The 25,855-nt window shown below is 45.1% G+C and overlaps 1 protein-coding gene and 1 pseudogene across 1 annotated transcript in view; both read right to left on the reverse strand.

Moving 5' to 3' along the window:
- Window positions 1-1,763: 1,763 nt before the first annotated feature.
- LOC123927887 lies at window positions 1,764-1,846 on the reverse strand (annotated as a pseudogene).
- A 5,977-nt stretch (window positions 1,847-7,823) lies between these two features.
- The window catches only part of LOC123945156 (zinc finger protein ZIC 5-like), a 58,248-nt gene continuing 40,216 nt past the window's right edge, over window positions 7,824-25,855 (reverse strand). Inside the window, exons 3-4 of the mRNA XM_046010457.1 lie at window positions 16,892-16,982; window positions 7,824-7,956 (exon numbers count right to left, since the gene is read on the reverse strand). Coding sequence (XP_045866413.1) covers window positions 7,895-7,956; window positions 16,892-16,982 — 153 coding nt within the window. The 3' untranslated portion in view covers window positions 7,824-7,894. The remainder of the gene's footprint in view (window positions 7,957-16,891; window positions 16,983-25,855) is intronic.

Here is a 25,855-nt window from a genome sequence, read left to right on the forward strand (position 1 = left end):
GCCCACAAGCCAGCAGACTTGCCAAAGCTGAAGAGGGAAGAGTTTAGGACCAGAGAATTAAGACAGAGAATAAAGCTGGAGAACTGTTGAAAAGAGGAAGAAGGAACAGGAGGCAGATGTGTGGAGTCCCTTCCAAGCAGGCCTCCCCCCGGGACCCATGCCCATGTCACCTGCCAGCACAGAGACAGCAAGCGTGTCCCTGAAGATGTGGGCCGGCCAGCAAAGGAACATTCGCTGGGAAGCATCTGGGGGAGGAGCCAGATTGGCTCCTGTGGAGCTTCTTGGTGAACTAGGAAGGGCAGAGTAGACTCTGCCTTCTGTGTGCTGCTTCCGTCTGTGGTCCTGCTGGCTAACAGGCCAGTAACACTGACCTCAGGTGTGGGGCCTGGGAGCAGGTCCCAGACCCCAGTCCAGCTCCCACCCACTGGGAACCTGGGGCTCTGTAAGTCAGCAGGTGCCTGGGGCTGAGAAGCAAGCAGAGATGCCAGCCAGGAGTTGTGAAGGAGCTCTGCAGGGCACACTGTTCTAAACACCAAGGTTTCTGTTTCTGCTAGGATAGAAAGACATGTTGTATGGCCCATAAACACAGATTTTTTTTTTCCCATTCTGCTAAATCACTTTTTTTTAACCTTTCCTTTTCTTCCTTCTTCTCTTTCTTCTTCTTCTTTTTCTTGCTAAATCGCTTTTAAAATAATAATGGGGCAGTGGAAGCTTGCTGACATTGACCTGGAAACTGAATAGCTCTATGTCTTGGTTCTCAGCCTAGGGCCTTTTTCTATTACTATCTTTCTTTCTGGAAGACACAGTGTTTTTGTATCAGCCAAGGCAGAGACCCAGGTGTAGGTATGGGCGAGAGAACTCCAAGTCCTGCCTGTTACTTATGCATTAGTGAGTCAGGCCAGAGCCAGGACCAAGGAGGAACTGGGTTTTCCTACAGGACACAGAAGACAGGATGGCTGGTAGGCTTTTCATTCTACTCACTGAACAGGGGCTTGGAGAGGCCATGGACCCTGCCATTCTCATTTTTTATCTCATTATCTATCCACTCATCCACCCACTCTACCATCTATCCGTCCACCCACCCATCCATTTTGAGTAAAAATCCTCCAATATCCTGAGTTCATGGCTTCACCGTTAGGGGAATGAGGACCAAGCACTACACAAGAAGTTGATTTTGCGGCTCATATACTCCGACTACACATCTTTCACTGATGAGTGTCTGTACTTTTAAGCTGAATGCCTAAACCGACCGACTTCCCCCGGGAGAACATTCTGAGGCCACGAGGATTGAAGAAGGGAAGGGGAGAGCCACCAAGAATGTATGCGAGGAGCGGGAACATCTCCTAGAGGGACTAAAACGAGAAGCATAGCCACAGTCCCCCCCCCCCCCCGCCCCCCAGATTTTGGGTTCCACTGGGGTTTGGTTCAAGAAACAGCCATTTTCCACCCTTCTGCTCTGAGTAAGCTTTGCTATGGGTGGCCAGAGCAGGAAGCCCTTTTGGGGAGCTCTTTTCCATAGCGGGGGTGGGGGGGGTGTGGAGGAGCCCGTGCTGGAGGGACGCCCCACCCCCAGGGTCTGCGCATGTGCTGAGCCCGCTGAGCCCATGAAGCGGGCGGTGTTCTCCGCCTGGTGCTCCCCCAAAACCGCTCCACATCACCGAGAACTGAGACTGACGCTCTGGTTCTGGAAGAAGCTCGGCACTTTGCTCCTCTTCTGTTCCCGGAGCCGCCAGGTGATGTGTTGTCTTAAACAGCAAAACTGTACACATGGCAATTCAGTTTCAATTAGCAATAATCGCGCCTCGGATAAACCTCATTGGCTACGATACTGCCACTGCGCAAAGCTGGCAATTCAGTTTCAAAGGAAATGCCTTGCCGTGCCAATTGTGGGATAATCATTTTCCACACCAAAAACACACTTGAAAATGTTGGCTTTTAAGACACATAAACAGTGGAACCGCGAACCCACTTGTTGAAGCAGAGACAAGAGAAACCGCATCTCCTCAGTATGGCAAGTGAAGACAGGCAGCTGCTGCTACCCTGCGTCTTCCCAGCAGAGTCTGCCGCGCTCAGCAAGGCCGCTGGCGCCCTTTCAGGAGGGGTCCTTCCCTGCCTTGGCTGCACGTACCTGAGGCTCCCCGAGGCCTAGCCGCGCTCGGAAGCTCGCCCAGGGTTGGCTGCGCGTGGTGATCAGACCCGGGGGCGACAGGCTGCCGTGGTCGACGCCACTGGGGCTTCCTGGCAGATGGGCGCTGACCAAGGGGCTTGCTTCCTCTGAGAGCGGGCTCTGCTCTTGCTTATCGCCTTTCGTTCCGCTTACTGCCCGGCCCAGCGGCCATCTCACCAAAGGCTGGTCTGGGCGCTGAGGCTGGCTGCCAGTGAGCATTTACTCTCCCCTCATGCAATGGAAGAACAAACCAACCAACCCAAACCAACACCCAGTGACCCTCTTCTGTTGGTAGGGAAGCAGGAGGGGATGCAGTCCTACGCTCAAATGCAACCCCAGACAACAGAGATGCCGTCTGTCTGTGGATCAGGGAGTCCGCCGGCTGTTGCTCCCTTTGTACCTCAGAATCTATGGGTCAAGATCACCTCAGTGAACATCAGTTTGTAAGGTTAAATTTACCCTGATGCCTGAGCACATTACTTTCCATTTCAACTGGACGGGGGCTTCTGCTTCCAGACAAAAATGGGGAAAATGTGTGTCACCTATTCCTCACGCTAATTACAACTACAAACCCTGGGCAAAATGCATACGGACTCAACAATGTGGAGGAAAGAAGACAGAGGGCTAGAGACCTGGTGATTCGGGAGTGACCCAGAGGTGAGCTCTGTGGGGAGGGGGGGAGATGGAGAGGAGAGGGAGTTGAGGGAAACTGGAAGGGGAGATGAACCATGAGAGACTATGGACTCTGAAAAACAACCAGAGGGTTTTGAAGGGGCGGGGGGGGGGGGGGGAGGTTGAGAAATCAGGTGGTGGGTAATAGGGAGGGCACGTACTGCATGGAGCACTGGGTGTGATGCCAAAACAATGAACACTGTTATGCTGTAAATAAACAAATTAAAAAAAAAAAAAAAAAGAATGTGGGGGGGGGCGCGCACACGCACTCGTCTCCTCATATCCTAGCCTGGGCACTAGAGAACCCTGAAATTTGGAAATGCCAAATGACACACCAAAAAACCCATGGAAAAGCGTGTCCTCTCTAGTCAAAGGATCTGGAAAAGGATGGACCCGTGTGATGGACTGTTTTAACTCTACTTGAATATATGTTCTGGATATTAGTCCCTCTTCAGATATGTAATTTGGAAATCCTTTATCTCATTTTGTAGTGTGCCTTTTTACTCTTCTGATAGTATCTTTTGATGTCGAAAAGTCTTTCATTTTTTTATAAAGGCCAATCTATTTTCTCTTTTGTTGCCTGTGTCTTCGGTGTCATATCCAAGAAATCATCGCCAAGTCCAATGTTATGAAGCTTTTGTCTGATGTTTTCTTCTAAGAATTTTATTACTTTAGGTCTCACATTCAAATCCTTGATGTATTTTAAATTAATTTTTTGTGTGGTGTTAGGCAAGGGTTCAATTTCATTTCTGTGCGTGTAGATATCCAGTTTTCCTACATCATTTTAAAAAAAGACTGTCCTTTACCCATTGAATGATCATGGCACTCTTGCCAAAAAATAATTTGACATACATGCAAAGATTTATTTCTGGGCTTTCTATTCTGTTTCATTAATCTATATTTCTGTATTTATTCCAATACCACATTGTTTTGATTACTGTATCTTTGTTTTGGTTATATGGGTTCCCTATAATTTCATATGAATTTTAGAATGGGTTTTGCTCTTTCTGTAAAAAAGTCATTGGGATTTTGGTAGGGTTTGCTTTGAATCTGCACATTGCTTTGGATAGGTTTTTTTTGTTTGTTTTGTTTTGTTTTGTTTTTGTCTCTCACTGTCTCTTTATTTTTTTAATTTTATTTTTTTCAGTGTTCCAAGATTCATTTTTTATGCACCACACCCAGTGCTCCATGCAATACATGCTTCCTTAATACCCACCACCAGTCTCACCCAGCCCCTCACTCTCCTCCTCTCCAAACCCCTCAGTTTTTTTCTCGGAATCCACAGTCTTTTATGGTTCATCTCCCTCTCCGATTTCCCCCAACTCACTTCTCCTCTCCATCTCCCAGTGTCCTCCGTGTTATTCCTCATGGTCCACAAGTAAATGAAACCATATAATTGACTCTCTCTGCTTGACTTATTTCACTCAGTATAATCTCCAGTTCCATTTGTGTTGATACAAAAGTTGGGTATTCAAAAGTTGATATAAAAGTTGGGCATCCTTTCTTTTTTTCTTTTCTTTTCTTTTTTTTTTTTTTAAAGATTTTACTTATTTATTTGACAGAGATCACAAGGAGGCAGAGAGGCAGGCAGAGAGAGAGGAGCAAGCAGGCTCCCTGGGATCATGACCTGAGCCAAAGGCAGTGGCTTAACCAACTGAGCCACCCAGGCCGTCCCCACATACACTACTTTATCTGTTCATCTATTGATGGGTATTTGGGCTGCTTTTATAATTACGCTAGTGTAGATAATGCTGCTATAAACAATGGGGTGCAAGCATCCCTTTGAATGAGTGTTTTTGTATTTTGGGGGTATAAACCTAGTAGTATGATTACTGGATTGTAGGGTAGTTCAATTTTTAATTTTTTGAGAAAACTCCATACTGTTTCCAAAGTGGCTGCACCAGTTTACATTTCCACCAGCAGTGCACAAGGGTTCCTTTTTCTCCACATCTTCACCAACACTTGTCTTGCATTTTTGATTTTAGCCATGTTGACAGGTGTGAGGTGATATCTCAGTGTAGTTCATTGTGTAAGTCTTTTGCCTCCTTTGTTAATTCCTATGTATTTCATTCTTTTTGATGTTTGATTTCATGTTATTGTAAATAATATTTTGTAATTTTCTTTTCAGATTGTTCATTGTTTGTGTATAGAAATGGAAATGATTTTTGTATGTTGACTTTGTATCCTGCTACTTTGCTAAATTCCTTTATTAGTTCTAACAGTGTATGTATGTGTGTTTATAATCCTTAGGGTTTTCTGCATAAAAGATTATATTATCTGCAAACAGAGATGGTTTCACTTCTTCCTTTTCATTTTGGAAGCCTTGTATTTATTTTTATTGCCTAATTGGTTTGCTAGAACTTCCAGTATTATGTTGAGTAAAAATGGTGAAAACAGGCATCCTTGTCCTGTTTCTGATCTTAGAGGAAAAGCTTTCAGTCTTTCACCATTGAATATAATGTTTTCTATGGGTTTTTCACGTGTAGTTTTTATTATGTGGAGGTAGTTTCCTTCTACTCATAGTTTGTTCAGTGTTTTTATCATGAAAGGGTGTGGATTTTTGTCAAAAGATTTTTCTGCATCCACTGAGATAATCATGTAGTATTCTCTTTCTTTCTGTTGATGTGGCATATTATATCAATTGATTTTCATATGTTGAACCATCCTTGCATTCCAGGAATAAATTCCACTTGGTCATGATATATAATACTTTTGATATGTGACTGAATTTTGTGTGCTAGTATTTTGTTGAGGACATTTACATCAATTTTGTAAGGAATAACGGTCTGTAGTTTTTTTTGTAGTGTTTTTGTCTGGCTTTGATATCATCAGGGTAATGCTGGCCTCATAAAATGAGATGGAAATAATTCTCTCCTCTTCAATTTTTTGGGAAAGATTGAGAAGGATTAGTATTCTTTAAATGGTGGAATTTACCAGTGAAGCCATTGAATTGGGGCTTTTCTTTTTTGGGGAGATATTTGATTACTTATTTGATATCTTACTAGTTATAGGTTTATTCAGATTTTTTATTTCTTTGTGGTTTAGTCTTGGTAGATTTTATGTTTCTCGGAATCTGTTCATTTCATATAGGTTATTTAATTTGTTGGGGTACAGTTGTTCTGCTCTCTTATAATCCTTTTTATATCTGTAGAATTGGTAATAGTGTCCCCATTTTCATTTCTGATTTTAGTAATTTGAGTCTTCTCTCTTTTTCCTTAGTTCATGTACCTAAAGGTACTATCACCTTTAGGTGATAGTTTCACCAGCTGAAACTATCAATTTTGTTGATATTTTCAAAGAACCAACTTTTAGTTTCATGATTTTTTTTTCTTATTGCTTTTCTATTCTTTATTTCATTTATTTCTGCTCTAATTTTTATTGGACTCTTTGATTTTGGCTCAGGTTATGATCTCATAATGAGCTCAAGCCTTGTGATGGGCTCTGCTCTGGGCATGGTGCCTGTTTAAGATTCCCTCTCTTTGTTCCTCTTCCCTCCCACCCCCAGCTCACAGCATGTGCATTCTCTCTAAAAAAAATTTACAAGATTATAGTAATGGATCATTGAATGCCAGGGGTTAGAGATAGTAAAGGAAAGAGTAGAAAAGGGTTTTCACTGTGGGAACAGAACACTTTGATATCCTGATTAGGATGGTGTTTACATTAACATATCTATGTGCTCAATTGGTGAAATCTGAATACAGTCTGTAGTTTAATTAGTAATACTGTGCCATTTTCAGTTTCCTGGCTTTCATAATTTACTGTGATTATGTAAGATCTTATAACTCAGGGGAACCTTGGTAAAGGGTAGATGGATCTAGTATTTTTGCAACTTCTTATGAGTCTAACATTGTTTTAAAATAAAAAGCAAAAAAAACCAAAACAAAACAAAATGAGAAAACTGAATAGGAACTGTTTCTAAGTGTTGCTCTGCAAACAACTTGTGGCATTTCTGGTTCAGTGTAGCACTCAAGACTGGAGGGAGCCCCTCTCCTGCCTCTTCCTTTGGGCCATCAAGTCTACCTACTTTTATGAAGAACATCTTGCATGCAATTCAGACAGTTGTGTTCAAAATATCTGTGTGAGAGGAGCCGAGGATCCCTTTTCCAGGTGCCATAGTCTTTAACCCTGCTTCCTCCATCTTTTCCTTTTACTGTTATCACTGAAGTTGATGTTGAAGAACTGGGTCATTAATTCTGATCAGTCAGCCCATGTTTACTAGGCAAAAAGTATGTGCAAAAAGGAATATAATTTATTTGTTATTTTGGTGTCTTTATGCATATAAACACAACAGACATCATGTTCTTAGGAGGGTCTGGCTCTGGCAAACCTCCAGGGTCAGAATCCAGGGAAGATCACTCTTTGTGTGTCTCCTCACTGTTCTGGATGTGCGCCCCTCTGGGGTCCTGTAGGCACTGTCAATTGTGGTATTTTTGCTAATATTTGTGTATATGTCCCTCCTCACTGGGGCAACGATCCTGTCTTCCAGAAAATTTTCATCCAAGCGATTGTTAACATTTGCTATCAGGACTAGGTCCTGTGATGGACTTCTGTCCCAGCTGGCATAGCCACAACACCCTTTGAGATGCTACTTAAAATCCCCTTGACTGTCTGGTCACCCATCTGCGTGTCACCATCTCAACCTTAGAACCTTATGGGAGTTCCTGTCAAATGAAATCTAGATTGCTGCCCATTGTGGCAGAGGCTGATAGTGCCAGCCCAAATCTATTTCTCTTCTTTTTCCTTTATAGAAGAATCCCCAATTATTTTGGGAGGTGGCAAGATGCTCAACTAATAAACCACATTTCCCAACTTCCTGGGTTTCTAGATGTGGACATGTGACAAGTTCTGGTGAGATATAAAAAAGGTTATTGGGTGGGACTTCTGGGAAAACTTTTAAAAAGACAGTTGTGAAGTGCCTTTTTTGGTGGTGGGGGTACTCCTCCTTCTTTCTTCTGCCTTCTGCCTGGAATCCACATGTGATGATTGGTGTTCCATCACTAGTCTTTGCTCATGAGGTGGTCTTCAGGATGAAAGCCAGAAGCTAAATATACAGAGTCAAAGAATTGAAGGGGCCTTGGTTCTTGATGTCTGTTGCCATGCCAGGCCAGGACTGCCACCTGTAAATTTTCAGATGAGAGAAAAATAAACTTCTGTATTCTCTTTGCTCTTGCTATTAAGTCAAACAGAATTCCTAAGAGATGGTCTTTTGTGTGAGGTGCTGCTCTGGCCTGTCTACCTTGGAACTTATTACAAAGCCAGATGAGGTCACTGTGGCAGGTTGTGTGTTCTTCATGAACATTGACTGATATCAAGGGAACATGTGCTGATGTGTCTGAAGAGGAGAGTCAGTAACTGAGTGGAGTGTGGAGGTGGGGAGGAGGATGCTTGGCTTGGAAAGGATGGGGGGGGCGTAAGGAGTGATTGGGTGTGCATGAACTTTAAGCTATACTTTTTGTGGTCGGGTGTCACCGCCTTCTCCATTCCTGAGCTTTCTGAGTCACTCCCCCTGCCAACAGGCCCTGGGAATTGAGATCCTGCTCCACCCTCCAGACCCACAGGGAAGTTGTCTCTGGTCCCAGTGAAATGAAACATGGGGAAAAGGCATTTGGGGGAGGCCTCTTGAAAGGAGGACTCTTCAGTGACTCACTGCTCAACTTCCTGAGGTAGGAATGAGTTAAGCAACAGTCAGCTTTTTGCCTGATGTTAGTCCAGGCCTCTGATTTAAAAAAAAAAAACACAAAAACGTGGGATGTTCAGGAAGGGAGAGTCAGGCCCATTCAGGACTGGGCATTTACATACAGAAGCTCAAGCCTGTGCACAGCTCACAGGCAGAAGAGGACTTAATGGAAGCCGATGGAGATGCTCTTTGTGGAAGGATACAATGAGAAAGAAGCAGCTCTTGTTTTCCCTGGTGTCACCATGGTTCTGACTGATGACATTTCCACAGAACAAGTCCTCTTCCCTGCCAGGCTCATTTGTGCTCTTGTGTGTGGGCTCCTGCCCTCTGCTGTAATGGGGTAGCCACAGTGGATGTGCTCATGGCCATGATGAGTTTAATGACCTCTAAATAGAGTGAAGCTTGTTTTGTTTCTATGAAAGAAGAAATGACAACTTATCTTTCCCTTCTCCCTCTTCTCTTCAGCAGTTTGGCTTGGTTTTATATAGCTCTGTCTTGTCTTGGGACCCACACCCCCAAGGCCTAGGTTTTGCTGGTACTAATACAATTGGAAGGCACAACCACACTCCTCTCAGCTCGAGATAAGAATTTAAATTAAACCTCATTTAGCTGGGCACTCCCTTTTGATTTATCGGCAGATGCCTCTTGCTGTTTGAGCCTTGTTAAATTGCTACCAAACACCTCATTGACCAGCTGTTCCTATTAAGCCAAAAGGGCATTGCAGAGCAGGGTCAATCCCCTTGCACTTTGGATGGTTCTTATATGTTATCCCTGTGGAGTGGCCACAGGGAGGGTATTATCCCCTGTACCCTGGGAGCTGTCTGGTTAATGGCAGTAAGAGATTCTTCTGCCGATGGGTGGGAGTGGGAGGGGACAAGCTGCACTGGCCAGGGACCCGTTGCTCTGTTCTGCATGCTGGGGTCCTGCCAAGTCTCTGAATGAGGCAAAGTCATGATGCCCAGCCCCTGGTGTAATGTCAGGTAGGTATCTTTCCTGTGGATAATGAGCCTAGCACGCGTATAACCTTCTCCTTCACTTACCAGCCAAGGGTGTGGCTTTGCAGAGCCAGAACCGACCTAACTATGGCTAGACATAGGTGCAGCTCACTCTGTGTAACCCATGTATTCCCTAGAGGAAGAAAGGCACACACTTCCATCAACTGTCTCACAAGCACTTGGTGACACGGATGGAAAAGCCTAGGGCTGTTTGCCTGCATGTGCTGCATCTTTGTGTTGATAAGAAAGAGTCCCTGTCCTTGCGGTGGACACAGCCCTGTGCTAGGGTCAAGGCCTAGGCAAGCAGCCTCCATGAGCTGCTCTGCCTCCATGTCTGGCCTCTGTGGAGCACTTTTGTATAGTGTAGGAGCTGCACAACTGCACTGGGAACCCCACTGATCACTCCTAACTCAGAGGGATCCTAACTGGCTGCCTACATTTTTCTCTCCACTATATACTTTTTCCACTCCTCAGTGTCCTCCTATCCCCTGCATTCACTCCCTTTCTATTCTCAAACTAAGTCCCACCAGAGGCTTCTCTGGGGACAGAGTACAGGTCAGAATGGCCTTGAGAGTCTTGAGGGAAGCCATCTAAAGTTGAGCTTAGGGCCTGACCCCTGGCTCAAGGCTCGGTGGGGCTTGTGTGCTGGACCCAGGCAGCAGGGAAGCTCTACTTCTAAGTGCTTGGTTGTAAGGAAATTGGTAGTATTGACTCATAGACCTGGATGGGACCCAAGAAGCCACAATCTCCATCACTGTTCTTACCTGAGATTCTTGTTCCAAGTGGCAGAGGCATCACTTTGGATTTAGACATTTCAGCAAAATGTCTCAAAGGTAGGATTCTGAGAATATCCCCCTGAGTTCATCCTAGGACCCCTCTCCCTACAGCTATGGTCCCCCTGAGCCAGGGCCAGGTCTGGTGGAGCACTTTGGAGCTGGGGTTTAATGTCTCCTGAAAGTCAAGCCATATTCCAGTCCAGGTCTGTCTCAGAGAAAAACTCCACAAAGGATCTTTAAGAACTAATATCAGAGTATCATTGTCTGCTGTGATCTCCCCTTCCTGTCCCCTCATGACACAAAGACAAGCACATAACAGCTCTGGGCCAGAGGGGGTTCCTGGATGTAACCTGTCCAGGAAAGTGTCATCTTCTCCAGTTTCCTGGGTCAGACCCTCCAGGAAAGTGCTGGGCTGTGAAAACCCAGGGTTCCCAATCTCATTCTCATGGGTCAACCTGAGCCTCCTGGCCACATGTCCTTTCCTGTAGTCTTGTCACATCCACACTGCTTTCCTGAGACACAGCAGAGTGGGCACATGCACTGGACAGGAATGAATGAGCTAAGCAGGTTCTCAGGTTGCTTATGGAGCCCTCTCTGATGCTGCTCGGTATTTTACTTACCATTTTGGTGCCCACAGCAGGCAGCCCTGATGTTTTCTAAGAAAAATTATTTCCTCCTGTGTGCTTCACAGAGGGATATACTCATTCTCCTAACACAAGCTTTATTTTCCATCTTTGTAAGGGTTTTTATTCTTGTTTCTCTTTTGTTTTCTACTTGGTGATCAAAAATCTTCCCAAAGATGGCCAGTAGTTTTTGCTCCCTTCCCTGCAGGGATGCATGGGGCAACTCTGTGTCCTCTGCACAGACCACACCTATGCAGGATTTTGCCAGAGCTTCACTACTAGCTCCGAGAAATCCTCCTGTTAGCCCACTTTGTTGATTTTCTTTCCTTTTTTATTTTCAGCGTAACAGTATTCGTTGTTTTTGCATCACACCCAGTGCTCCATGCAATATGTGCCCTCCCTATTACCCTCCACCTGGTTCCCCAACCTCCCACGCCCTGCCCCTTCAAAACCCTTGGGTTGTTTTTCAGAGTCCATAGTCTCTCATGGTTCATCTCCCCTTCCAATTTCCCTCAACTCCCTTCTCCTCTCCATCTCCCCATGTCCTCTGTTCCTCCTCAGTTCCGGGTGTTTTCCTCTCCCAAAACTCATCTACTATTTTCTTGTCCATTCATGGCCTTGAAATACGTGGCACTTTGATCCTTTTGCTCAGAATTTCCTTACAGACTTTGAGAATTCTTCTTCCCTTTTGGCATTATGACAAATAGTTAAGTATGTTCTGATCTGAACATCAGGCTTCATGTCTGCATCCTTTAGGTTCAATGTTCTGTACTTTTCTTTGTTCTCCATTGGTTTTAAAAAAATTATATTTGTGTCTCAGGCATAGGGGAGGGATAGCGCTTCAGGCTCTGGCCTTCCCCCTCATCTGCACACACTTCAGGTCCAGCTTTGATTACACTTTTGGGAGGCAGCATTAGATAGCAGAAATATTTCAGACCATGGAATCAGACCTAGACTGAACCGCTGCCCCTTTCTAGCTGTGTTACCTTGGGAGATTATTTAACCTCTCTGAGCCTCAATTTTTCAGTATAAAATGGGATAATAGTCTTTGCTTCAGAGGACACCCAAACAAAGAATACAAAGGACGGGCTCATTTAATGGCCAGATGATGGAGGGATCATTTATGACCCAGGTGATTTAGCCTCCCTTTGCCTTTTTAGTCTTTATAATAAAAACAAGAGAGGATCCTAAAAACACACTTTTAAAAGTTAAGCTAGGGGGAGCCTGGGTGGTTCAGTGAGTTAAGCATCTGTCTTCAGCATGAGTCATGATCCTAGGGTCCTGGGATTGAGCCTCATGTTGGGCTCTCTGCTCGGTGGGGGGTGCGGGTCTGCTTCTCCCTCTCTATCTGCCTGTCCCCCTGCTGAGCATTCTCTCTATCAAACAAATAAATAAAATCTTAAAAAAAAAAACTGAGTTGGCTGCCCACTCATGTCCATAGCAGCATTATGTACAATAGCCAAAATGCAGAAGCAACCGAAGAGTCCACTGATGGATGAATGGATAAACAAAATGTGGCATATACACACAATGGAGTATTATTCAGCCTTAAAAAGGAGTAAAATTCTGACACATACTACAACATGGATGAATCTTGAAGACTTTATGCTGTGTGAAATAAGCCAGTCACAAAAAGACAAATACTGAATGATACCACTTACATGAGGTACCTAGAATAGTCAAATTCTAGAGACAGAAAGTAGAAGGGTGGTTGCAGGGGGCTGAGGAGGCATAAAATGGTGAATTATTGTTTAATGGGTTTCAGTTTTGCAAGATGAAAAAGTTCAGGAGATGGATGGTGTTAATAGTTGCACAACAATGAGAATGTACTTAATGCCACTGAATTGTACACTTAAACATGGCTAAGTTTTATGTTCTGTTATGTGTCTATTTTATCACAATTAAAAAAAGAAAAGGTGAGCAGTCCATGCTTTTCAGTTATGTTGTCCTCTAATTGTTTGCCAGTCAAGAGGAAGCTGTTTTACTTATATTTTTATTATAGTAATAGATGCATATGAGTGAAAAAATTAAACAGTACTGTCATGGAAAATAACCATCTTCCCCTCTCTAGGGGAATTCTCCCCAGGTCTCACCAGTCACTGAGAATATTTTTAGCTCAGTAGTAACACTGCCTCTGATCATTTTGAAAGTCCAAAGAATTCACGGGCATTGATTTTTCTTCTTGAGATTCCATTTTAGAAATTGTTGACTCTTCTGGTTTGGAAAAGGGTAGGACATCTTCAATGAAACCATCAACCATCAGGTTCAGTTGGGACACTGACTGTGAGCAATGATTTTCTGCATCAGCTGCCATTGGGTTGGGGGGCAGGGCTGGGACACACACCATATACTCACGGTGCCCATAATGCATCATTTTCTTTCTACACAGTGGCAGCAAAAGGGCACATCCAATATTGTATTATTTTCTTCTTTCATTCATGACGATGTCCCACACGGGCCCTGAGAGTCTGAAAAAAGAAGCGTTTCCTAGGTTCTAAGAATGAAGGGAGCCCTAGCCAATGCATCATGCTTTCTCTGCTAATGATAGACTCATGCATAAGAGCGACTGTAACTACAGAGGGGCGGCAGGCATGAGAAGGAGGGACTCAACGGTCAGTGGCTGGGGTCTGAAGGATAGCAAAGCTGTGATTAGAATTCTCAATCAGACTTCCATGATTGATCATGGCCTGGGGCGGCAGGTGAGAGAAGTCTGTGGACACAAACTCCTCCCTCGGCCCTGTCTTTTCTTCTGTTGGCAGAGTTAAATCCTAGGGGCGATGGAAAACTCGATCTTACCCAAGAGTGTAACTTTAAAGGATCTGCTGAAGGGGAGGTGGGGTGGATGAGTGCTGGGATTCAACAACTCTCTCCCCACAATGGCCAGAGGGATGTCTCTCAAACACAATGCTGACCTTCTCAAGCCTGATCAAAGAACTCTTGAGAGTTCTTCCTTCCCCCTCCTCCTTTTTCCTTCCTCCCTTCCTTCCTCCCTCCACAACTTCTCTCTTTTCCTAGATGCCTTCTGGATTATCCTCCTGTCTTTCCTCCTCCTTTCTTACCCACCTACTTATCTGTCCTTTCCTTCCTCCTATGTCGATTAAGCACTGACAAAGGAAAATTATTTCAAGGAAGAAACCACAGTCTACTGAAAAGGGGCACGCTCCCCCCCCCACACACACACACGCAATGGCAATATAGTGTGAGCTATAATAAGGGTGCTAGGACGGACAGAGGCGTACTGACGAGAGAGTTCCTACAAGCTTCCTGAGGTGAAGTGGCAGGGTGCTGCCCGCAGAAAACACAGCACAAACACAATGGCACCAAGACAAAAAGGGCCGCAGTGTTTTCTGGAAGTGTAGGCAGGTCAGTGCCATTGAAGCATGGTTTCTGGGGGAAGGGGTCTGAAATGAATCTGGAGAGGTCAACAGGCCCCAGTTATGAGAAACTTTGTGCCTAAGAACTTTATGAAGGCAATGAAGATAAATCATAAGTCTTAAGCAGAAGTGGTAGGGGTGACTCGATTTTAATGAAACCTCCATAAACACACGTGCAGGTCCCTGTCTCAGCACACTGCTTAAAACTGCAACTTCAGGGGTGCCTGGGTGGCTCAGTGGGTTAAAAAAGCTCTGCCTTTGGCTCGGGTCATGATCCCAGGGTCCTGGGATCGAGGCCCGCATCAGGTTCTCTGCTCAGCAGGGAGCCTGCAAATTATTAAAAAAAACAACAAAACAAAACAAAAACAAACAAACAAACAAAAAACCTGCAACTTCACACGCAGCTGCCCTCCTTCCTACTTTATTTCTCTCCACTGCTCTCATCCCCGTCTGGTGTTGGATTCATTTAATTTTATTCATTGTCCATCTGCCTCTGCTGAAATGCAAGCTCCATTTTGAGAGACAGGGGGTTTGGTTTCGTCCACTGCTCTATCCTTTGGACCCAGAATACCATTCAGCACATAGGAGGCACCCCATGAATACTGCTGAACAACACGGTCTTTTGAAAGGCAGTGAAACTCAATCATCTCAATGCTTTATTTGGAGGAAAGACTTGGCCTTCAAAGAGGACACTTCATGTCAACATGCCCAGTGCCAATTCCATGCAGAACACGCGTGAAATGCCTCAACAAGGAACCAGGTCTTATTCACCCAGTGCACACTAGGGAATCCAAAAATGGCTTCTGAGTCATGAGAAATTTGGACTGTCAACCCAAGGGATTCTCTCTTTAGTTCAGAAGGTGAGCAATTTCTCTAGAATATTCTACACATCTCAAGAAGCTCCTTTCGGAGAGACAGGAATGTAATGTGTTCCTCAAACACAGTGGTCATGGAATTAAAGCTCAGCAGTGGCCAGTGAGGCTCCTCAATCCATGTATCCAGGCTTCCCGGAGGCAGGGAGGGGGACTGGTGCCCCCCTTCCAGGATGCCATCATAGAGCTACCACAGCAACTTCTGATAGGGTTCTGACATTCTGACCGCCTGCCACAGGAGGCCATCCCCATCTTAACAGAAGGACGCCATGGCTGGGGAAGAAGTAAGCTGGAGAAGGAAGTGCCTGGTATTCAGCGCCCAACTTCCCGGAGTGAACCCCAACTCCGCCACATTCCAGCTGCATAACGTGCAAAGAGCAATTAATCTCCTGTGCCTCAAGGACACCTTGGGAACAATAAGGACCCTACCTCAGAGGGTCACTATGAAGATGAACCGAGTCAGCCTTCAGTGAACAGTGCCCGGCACATAGTACATGTCTTAAAAAATGTGGTATTCTCAGGGCACCTGGGTGGCTCAGTTGATTAAGCATCTGCCTCTGGTTCAGGTCATGATCCCAGGGTCCTGGCATCGAGTCCTGCATTGGGGACCCTGCTCAGTGGGGAGCCTGCTTCTCCCTCTGCCTTCTGCTCCCCCTGCTTGTGCTAGTTCTCTCTCCCTCCCTCTCTCTCTCTCTGATGAATAAATAAATAAAATCTTCTTTAAAATGTGGTACTTTTGCATTGGCGCATCTTAGAACATAACAGGTGCTCAAACAATGCTTATTGAATTGACAATATAACATATACACATCTGAATTTCCTTAATAGATGCCCACAGAAAATGACAGGAAAGGGGCTTCAGCACAACGCACCCATATCCCTGCTTGGAAATGTTAAAAAGATACTAGTAACTCGAAAGGCTCTGCCCCTTTCTGGCTGTATTGATTTGAGGTATAAACTTTAACTGCAAAGGCTGCATCTCCTCTCCTGTGAAACTCAGCTCTCTCCAGGGATTGCCCTGTGGCTTGTTCAGGTAACAATTTGGTGTTTTACAAACACGAGAGCACTATAAAATATTGTCGGTATTATAAACAGAAAAGCTCCAGGCACTCAGCAAAAGAAGAAAAAAATGGAATGTCAAACTACTCTGTCTTCTTACATTTGTGCAAAATTAAAATGACTCTTTGAAGAATCCAGTTTGGATAAGCCCATGTCAATACCACTGATCCAAGCCATCACTAATGACAAGATTGATAGCTCAGGAGGGTGAGTCATTTCATGTTCACTGTGCATCATGCTTAATTCGCCAAAAGGAGTTTGTGTGTATAATTAATGCACTTTTCTTCCTGGCTTCATCTGGAAACATGTAAAGGGTCTCCAGGGAATTCTATAAGTTAGAAACAATTAATAAAATAAAACCACTTAATTAAAGAGAATAATTGGAGCCTATTTTGTCCCTGAAAACAGAGGGATAAAAATCACTTTGGAAACACACTGTAGAAAAATGGGCTGAGTTTTCAAAGAAAGAACAATGCGTAGACGGGACACATGTAAGTCATGATAGTGGACGGATTTCCCAGGCCCTTTGTTCTACAATGATTTCAAACCACCTGACTTGACATGTACCAGGAACAGAAGATCACTGCCCCTACAATGACAAGTGCCATTCCTATGGAAGCAAGCTTCATGTGTTCATTATCTCTGTGTACATTTACAGCACCTCCCCTGTACCCACCATTGGGACCCATCAGCAAGAAGCAGCCACTCTCCCTCTGTCTTCCAGAAACTCCCAGTGTTGTCAGGAGAAGAAAAAAGTCCCCATGCACCTAAAATGCAGAGGGGCAAGGACGACATGGAGACAGAGGTTAGCACGGAATGGTCAGTGGGAGCTCCCCAAGCAGCCCCAGAGAAACACTGCTTTCAGGTGCCCTGAGTTTTTGGAAAGAAGCCCACCCTCACCGGCATAGGAAGAGAAAAATGCAACTGCACATGTTAACATCGTGTCCTCAGCCACCGATATGGGACTGCACATGCTGCTCGGGCAAATTACATAAATCTCCACGTGTTACAGGAACAGAGTATGTGTGTCAGAGCAGAAAGGAATGACGCTGGAAACCCGATGGGGAAAGTGCATGTACGTGGAATCAGAAAAACGAGTTCAGATTACATCATCATGTTATCCAGTATGTATGCAGCATCTCCAGGCTTCGGTTTTCTCTCGAATGAAAACGGAGTTCTAGGAACGCTCAGATGGTAGTACACAGGACTATGGTTCCCAGCTCTCTGCGTCCCTCCCGATGAGATGGGCATTCATCTGTGCCCTTTGCACTGTGACTGCCAGCACCTCAAGAGAAACAAGGAACATTCCCTGCCCTGTTGTCAGGTTTGGGCACATGACTAGCTTTGGCCACCATAATATGCAGAAACTTAAAATGCACTTATGTTGTTCATTCACTTTACACCTGCATTTCAGCCCCACCCCCCCAGGCGGTAGGACCACGTGGTTCCGATGAGGCTGCTCCCCGAGCCAAAGCAAAAAATCTCCCAGAATAAACCTGAGCCAAAGCAAAAAAATCTCCCAGAATAAACCTGAGCAGAGCTGCAGACAGCTTGGATAACTACTGAAATTTGGGGGTGGCTTGTTACTAAAGCAAAAGGTCAGCAATACACAGGTGAATGAACAACTTACAGGCTAAGAGGAAGTCATACAGGTAGTTTTACAATAATTAGAGATGCGTCGTGATAAATACATGCGTGAGATAGTACTGAAGAACCAATAACATTTGCAAAGACACTTGTCCCATATTAGGCAGTTAATCAATGTCTGATTCCTTCACCTTGGACCTTGCAGAGAGAGGCGACAGTCTCAGAGTTAAGCAATTATAATGAAGGTCATGCCAAAGCATGAATACATTAATTGGCTCCATATTAGAGACCTGCCATCAGAATTAATTGGACATTTTTTAGACTGGCTCTTATGCTTTCCTTCGACTCTGTCCATTTTACAGACGAGACAACAGAGATACAAAGGGCAGCTCTCGATCCACTTTAAACAGCAATTCTGATCATTATATAAATCTAGGTGGAGTCCCTAAAAGACAGCCTGATGCCATATGTGCTCAATAAATGTAAACTACTGTCCGCATTTATTCCTATGAACATTCCACAACTAACACCTGTTGCAATTTACTAAGAGGGGGTTACACCTGTACCTCCTCATGACAACTACAGCACACCAAATTCCTTTTCCTTCACCTTTTCCTGATAGTGTCTGTCACCATTTCTGAATAAGTGGTGTGAGAAGCTGTTTTCGATTCCTTGGAGACCTTTCCGTGCAAAGACACAGTGGTGAAATATTTGGATTGAATGAAATATTTGGATTGTGTAATTCACAAGGTAGGTTACTGCTTTTTGTTTCTTCGGTAAATTCCACACAGTGAATTTCTAGTGCAATTTCAGGACTTCAAAATATTTGGCCCGATCATTAAAAACCAATCAATATGAGCCTTTGAACACTTATTCATTCATAAGCCGATTGGCTCTATTTCATTGTCTTCAAATGGCCGGTTGCATCGGTTTGTCGTCTTAGCGACTTTAAGATCAAAGTCAGCGGTTCTTAAACTTTCAGAGGTGGCACACCCCTTTCAAGGCGACAAAAGCTTGGACACTCCCTCTAGACAAATGCCCATCAAGAATTCGGAATCCCGGCCACAATCTCCCCTGGGGATCCCACGCTGACAAATGATGGGACGCCAGGGTCACTGGTAGAGCGGGTGTCTAGAAGTGGGGTGCCTGTAACATACAACAGTTCCCAAATCAAAAGATGGAGGGAGGCCCAGATACTTCTCTTCCAGAACAAGACTCCAAATCCCCCATTTCATGGGGATCGGTGGGCCAACCTTACCTTGATTTTCTGTGTGCAATTTCTGCACAAAGTGGGGGCTCATAACAGTTCTCCCCTCATGGCAGTGTTGCGGAAATGAAATGAGATGATCCATGACCATGGCACAGTGCCCAGCCCAGTATAAGCTCTTCATAAACATGAACTACTGCCACCATGTTAAAATGCAGGACACTGGGACCTGAAAGAGGAACAAGCTGCCCACAGGTGTCCATCTCCTCGGTGGCAGAGCTGGAGGAGACGCTGAGATGCTGAGGGGCTTCCAGAAGAGAGCTTACAAGAGAGCCAAACGCCAGAGTTAACCAACCAGGGCATCTAGAAAGAAGTGCTAAAATCAGCTGCTACCTGTTCGTGGCTCAGCTGTTCCATTGCACCAGCTGCTCTAAACTTTCAGACGTGTCTTAGCACAGCACAGAATCACCCCATCCTATAATCATCCCATCAGCCTCAAATCTAATTTCAGTCCTTGAGAGGCTGGCTTTTTTTTTTTTTATTAAGGGGGCCTAAAATTGAATATCCATTCCTATTTATAGTAAAAGGACATTTCCTAAGAAAGTGCCTCGTAAGGATTCAGATCTTTCCTCAGCAGTCCCCCCCACCTCTGGCCATTTTGGGTCTATTTTGATTCTTTTCCTGATTGAAACACGTCTCAGAGGTTCCCACTGCTGAAGAAGGAGAAGCTTCCCGGCAGGTCCATAGCCATGGGGTGTGTCCCGGGCCAGCATTAATGGGACGGGGCCCCAGAGAAGGCAGCACTGCCCCAGATTTGGTGATGGGGAGAAATCATCTCACCACTAAATGCCAAGTATGTTTCTAGAAGAGTGGTGAAGAGCTAGCCCAAATAAAAACTCCAAGATTATAGTTATCAGTAGCATGGGAAGTTGTTTAAAATAAAAAGATGAGCCATCAGATGTGTGGTCTAGTCACAGCAATGAGCCAAACTGGGACAAGAAACCATGGTTACTGGCCCTACGCTGCCATTTCCTAACTGGGAAACCTTGGGAATCTGCTGGCCCTCTCGGGCCTCAGCTGCCTTTTATGCGAAACAACTAGGCAGCGACAAGGTATCAGACTAAATTGTCTATAAAGACCTTTTCAGCTTAAGAATCAAAGGGATAGAAGAATATTTATAGCAACATATTCTGTAAGAGCAAAAAAGTAGACACCAGCCAAATGCCTATCGTTACTTGAGGAGATAATGGGTTGCTCTTAGAACAGAACACTACACAGCAGAGAAAGTTAACCATATGTATGTGCATTGGTCTCAAGCAAACTTAAAAATTAAAAATACAATGAGTACCAAAAGCACGAGAGTATTGTACGATCTGTTTCCATTTTTTAAACGATTTTATGTATTTATTTGAGACAGAGAGCAGGAGCAAGGGGAAAGGCAGAGAGAGTGGAAGAGGGAGAAGCAAGCTCCCCATTGAGCATGGAGCCCAACACGAGCCTCAATCCCAGGACTCTGAGATCAGGACCTGAGCGGAAGGCAGATGCTTAATGACTGAGCCACCCAGGTGCTCCTATCTGATTCCATTTATATAAAGTTCAAAAGCAGGCAAAATGAAAGGCATGCAGAACATGATCAACATGAAATTCAGGCTGGTAGCTACCTGGGGAGGGGAGAGGGCAGACACTGTCAAGGAGGAGCCCTTTGGAAGATTCCAGAGACCCACAACATTCTATTTTGGGACCTGTAGAGTAGATACCTGGGTTTTTCTTTTGTGTTTATTATTACTCATTGTCCCCATGGGGGGTCATGAACTCTTTGAACATAGTCTATGTATCACAATAGGAAAACGGGTCTTAAAAGGCTCCAGTGTTGTAATGAAAAGGGATGCTACATTCGCACCAAATACATGATACACTATTAACCCCACAACAACCTGACAACACAGGGCATGCAGGTCCTCGCTTCGCAGACAAGGAAACTGGTTCTGAGCAGCTGAGTAGAGAGGAGGGGCGATGCGTCAGATGAGACTTGGTGACTGCAAGGTCCATGTACTTCCCACCGCACCAGGCTTTGGGTACACTGGGGGGAGGGGGCTACAATTACTTTCCCCTCATTGTCCAGGACTTTATAACTAAAAGGGCAGGAGTTCAGACTCTGGCCCTGAAGGTCAGGCTCCTTCCAGCATGCACGACCAAATACTACAAAATGCAGTCAAGGAGAAACTGGTATTAAACATGCTAGCTCCAAAAGAAATATACTAAGCCTCTCCAGTTTATTCCCTTTTGATCTGGTTTGTGTGAGGTCGGCGAATTTATCTCTGATATGTGCGGCAGTGGAAAGGTGTACAGAAAGATAGGACTATGCTAATACAGTGGTCTGCATATAATTTTCATATCCAAATGCATCCTGCTCTTTGCAAGGCCAATTTTCTCCAAGGATTCTATGTGCAAATATGTGCAAATATGTTCAAGCTTCCCCCCTGCTCCAAACAGCAAAATGGCATTACTCCATTGCTTGATATCCACAGAGGTTCTCATTTAAGTAGGGCTATTATCTCTGCTGTTTATGAATTTGTTTCCCATCTCAAGAAATTTCAACCCACCCATAAGCTCCAAATGTGTTTCCTTCCATTTTTTTCCCATTACTCTTAATAAGGTAGTAAAATACAATCCACCTACTGGGGCGCCTGGGTGGCTCAGTGGGTTAAAGCCTCTGCCTTTGGCTCAGGTCATGGTCCCAGGGTCCTGGGATCGAGCCCCACATCAGGCTCTCTGCTCCGCAGGGAGCCTGCTTCCTCCTCTCTCTCTGCCTAGTTGTGATTTCTCTCTGTCAAATAAATAAAATATTAAAAAAAATACAATCCATCTACGTGAACAAGATGGGTAAAAGAAAGTCATAGCTAAATGCATTTTTCATTTCGCACAGAACGATTTGTAAGCAGACAGTCAGAAAGTCCCCTGCAGCTAACCATCCAGTGCTTTCCCCCACTGATGGAGGGTTTGGTTGTTTATATGCATCACTGAGCATCAGAGCTGAAAGGGACACCAGGAATCCACCCCATTAGCTAGCACAGTGTTGGGCACACAGCAGTGGCTTACCAAATGCTTGAGAAGTAAATAATAACAGCTCATAATTATGGTAGCTAATACATACAGAAAAGGCTTATCATAAATCAGATACTGCTCTAATCATGAGACCTACCTAAATTAACTCATTTAATCTTTACAAGAATCTCCAGCATTGGTGTTGTTATTATCCTGCCTCAAAGACAGAAAACTGAGGCTGAGCATGATTATGGCACCTGTCCAACCTCACACAGCTGGGGAGCAACAGACCTAGGACCAGGCTGTGGGCTCCAGCATCTGTGTTCTTAACTCCCCTGTTGCTGTGAACAGGAAGGAGAAAAGGGGGAAAGAGATGGGAAGAATGGAACCCAGGAACAGAAAATGACAACAGAAAGGTCACAAAGTGGGACTGTGGAAAAAAGCAAGAGCCCGAGAGTCTGAAAGACAGTTTCCAATCAGAGCTAGGTGCCTTCCTCACGAGGGGACATCAGCAACACGAATTTCCAGAGAGCTGCCGGGGTTGGGTGCCTGTGACCCGAAGGCTCTATGACTCGCATCAGTCTTGTGTTCGCACGTTTCCATGTCTTCCTCTAGACACTGAAGCCAGTAACATCCACCTCAGCAGAGTACAGTGAGAATCACATCAGTGAAACAGCAAATGCATCCCAAGAGGCACCTACCTACAGAGACCATGGAAGTTCCAGTTGAAGGATCATGCCATGCATTTGCCTGCCTTACCGAACCTGAGCAAACTTACCCCAGAGGCGCTTTTGCTTCTCACAGATCTAACAAAAGGTTTATACTGGAAACACACCAAGAGAAAGTTTCCACATGGGTGGGGGATATGAGGATGTCGCTTATGACTCTAGGAAAGGAAATATTACCTCTGTGCCATTGGGGTGTCAGAAAATGCTCAAAAGAATTAACTCAAATTGAAGTGGTCTTGCTCAATGGTTAAAGCTTGGCTGTGGGAGCTCCACAGACCTGGGGACCCCTCCTGCCTCCTCCCCTTGCTAGCAGCAAGTCAGACAATCTCTCAAAGGCCTTGACTTTCCTCATCCCTGCCGGGATCGCTGTAAGGATTTATCACAATGGTTGGCACAGAGACAGAGCTTCATCAGCTAGAGTAAAAACCCAACAAAGCATGGGATGAGGGAGGAACAAGGAGGAGATCCAACCCTCCCTCTGGAGTTGGTGCCCACATAATATCAAAAAGAAAAAAATTCAAGAGATTATTTAAAGAAAGGGAAACAAAAAGCCAGAAAAATACTTTTTTCCCTCTATATGCCCAAGTGTTTCATGTTCATTTTTTTTTAAAGATTTTAATTATTTATTTATCAGAGAGAGACAGACCACAAGCAGGGAGAGAGCCAGAGGGAGAGGAAGAAGCAGGCTTCCCGCTGAGCAGAAAGCGCAATGGGATACTCGATCCAAGGACACTGGGATCATGACCTGAGCCGAAGGCAGATGCTTAAGAACTGAGCCACCCAGGCATCCCCCACCCCCCCCCACACGTGCTTAATATTCTTAGTAATAAACATTTTCCTTTTTCATAGTTTACCCATCCACGATGAGAAGAAGACTAGCACATAGGAGACATGAGTGACACACACGTACATCCCCATGAGTGGGCTGCAAAGTGAACACAGGAAAACTCCTTTAGAGAACCACTGCTGTACAGTGTACACTTCCCTGTATTGACTGTTATCAGCACACTGGACCCTCAGGACGGTCCTGTGCCCCAGAGGTGGCACAGGTGTCACATCTGGGCTCTGGGTTTGGGCTTTGGATGAAATCAAGGCTCTGCTCTGAGCCTTCTAAGAAGGCTGTCCAGCTGAGAGAGCCGGCTCTTGAATCAAGGCCTGTGTTCCTCCGTGGCATGACGCTAACCCCGCTTCCCAGGTGTTCTCCCTGGCTCACCGTTTCCTCTCAGCCCTTGTGATGAACAACCTTCCACCTTCAGTGATCAATGACTCTCACTTTCCCTGGTGTCACCTCACTCAATGATGCACAGCCAGCACCGCCCCTGCCCCCCTGCCCCAAAGCACCAACTTCTTACCTCCAAGGCTACAATCAGCTTGCACCATCTGCTTGTTTCTGTTCGCTTCCCAAAATGGGCACTGCGGAGGGCAGACGCCATGTCCTGTCAACCAGTGTGCAGCTGGTGCCCAGGATATTAGCTCATGAATGCAGGAATGATGACCACAGGGAGAGTACAGAGTTGAATCACAAGGAAGCCGCAGGCTTTAGCAAAAGGGTAACAGAACAGAAAGGACACCTGGATCCAAGCTGCCAGTGTGCTGGACACTGGCTTTAAAAACAACAACAGGGGCGCCTGGGTGGCTCAGTGGGTTAAAGCCTCTGCCTTCGGCTCAGGTCACGATCCCAGGGTCCTGGGATCGAGCCCCGCATCAGGCTCTCTGCTCAGCGGGGAGCCTGCTTCCCATCTCTCTCTCTACCTGCCGCTCTGCCTACTTGTGATCTCTGTCTGTCAAATAAATAAATAAAATCTTAAAAAAAATTCTACAGCACAATAACCCTTCTCTGGATTTCTGTTTACTCATAAAGTAAAAGAAACTAGTGGCAGTTCACTATTCTTAAGTTACCATAGCTAGGTCCAATGTTTTTGTGGTCTGGGAAAACCGTTGTTGATCTGTGCTTATAACTCTGGGTCTAATTTTATTGGGGGGGGTGGAGAATGAGAGAGACAGAAAAAGAGATTCAAAAGATAAGGGGAAAAACAAAACAAAACAAACAAACAAAAAAAAACCTCTGACCTTGGACAAGTCTCCCACTGATTTCCAGTTTCCTGATCTGTAAAATGAGAAGTTTGAACCAGGTCATTTCCGCCATCCTTCGTGCCTTTAACAGAACTGCCTTTTAATTCCACTTTCCTCCCAGAGCTTTGAATCCCAACCTAGAAATCCACTGTACCTTGTAAATGTTTTTTACAGTCCTTTTAAAATTCACACTATTGTGGTGGTCAAAGCTTAGAGAATGAATTTAAACCTAAAAGTTTTTAAAAGTGACTTCGAAGACCTTCCAGGAACACTCAACTTTTGTGCTGTTTCAGCATAAATCTTGGGAAGGGCTGCTCTCCTCGGACTTTTTCTTATGACTTTCAATGCAAGCCTAGAGAAAAGAGCCATCACAGCAAGACCCATCACAGCCCTGGCAGGGTGGCCAGGCGAACTCTGGAAATGAGAAGTGGCCACACAACTGGGCAGCAACTGCGAAGCCTGGGGAAATATAAAGTAGAATTTTTCATCCCCCCAATGAACCAGAACATTCTCCCTCTTGCCAGTGCGGCTTCAAAAAGACCCAACATGCCTCCTTAGACCTGGACACCCCCCACATCCCGCCGTGTATCCAATGTGAACTTCAAAGGAGGCAACCCTAAGCAGGCCTTTCAGGGTGCCCGATGGGGGAGGATCCCATGACCAACAGCAGATGCTGTCATCATCCCCAAATTGCATCTGTGATGGCGTGGGCCCATGACGTCCTCTCAGTTCACCATTTCGATTCATGCTTTACGTCCAGGAAGCAAGCCGACCTCCGCCTACTGAAAGCTCAGCTATGTGCCCACTGTTGAGATGCGGAAGTAGAAAAGAATGTAACAAAGATTCTCAGGTAAGTATTTTTTTTTTTAAAGATTTTATTTATTTGTTTGAGAGAGACAGTGAGAGAGAGCATGAGTGAGAAGAAGGTCAGAGGGAGAAGCAGACTCCCCATGGAGCTGGGAGCCCGATACGGGACTCGATCCAGGAACTCCGGGATCAT

Source organism: Meles meles, chromosome 1, assembly GCF_922984935.1.
Source record: "Meles meles chromosome 1, mMelMel3.1 paternal haplotype, whole genome shotgun sequence".
NCBI lineage: Eukaryota > Metazoa > Chordata > Mammalia > Carnivora > Mustelidae > Meles > Meles meles.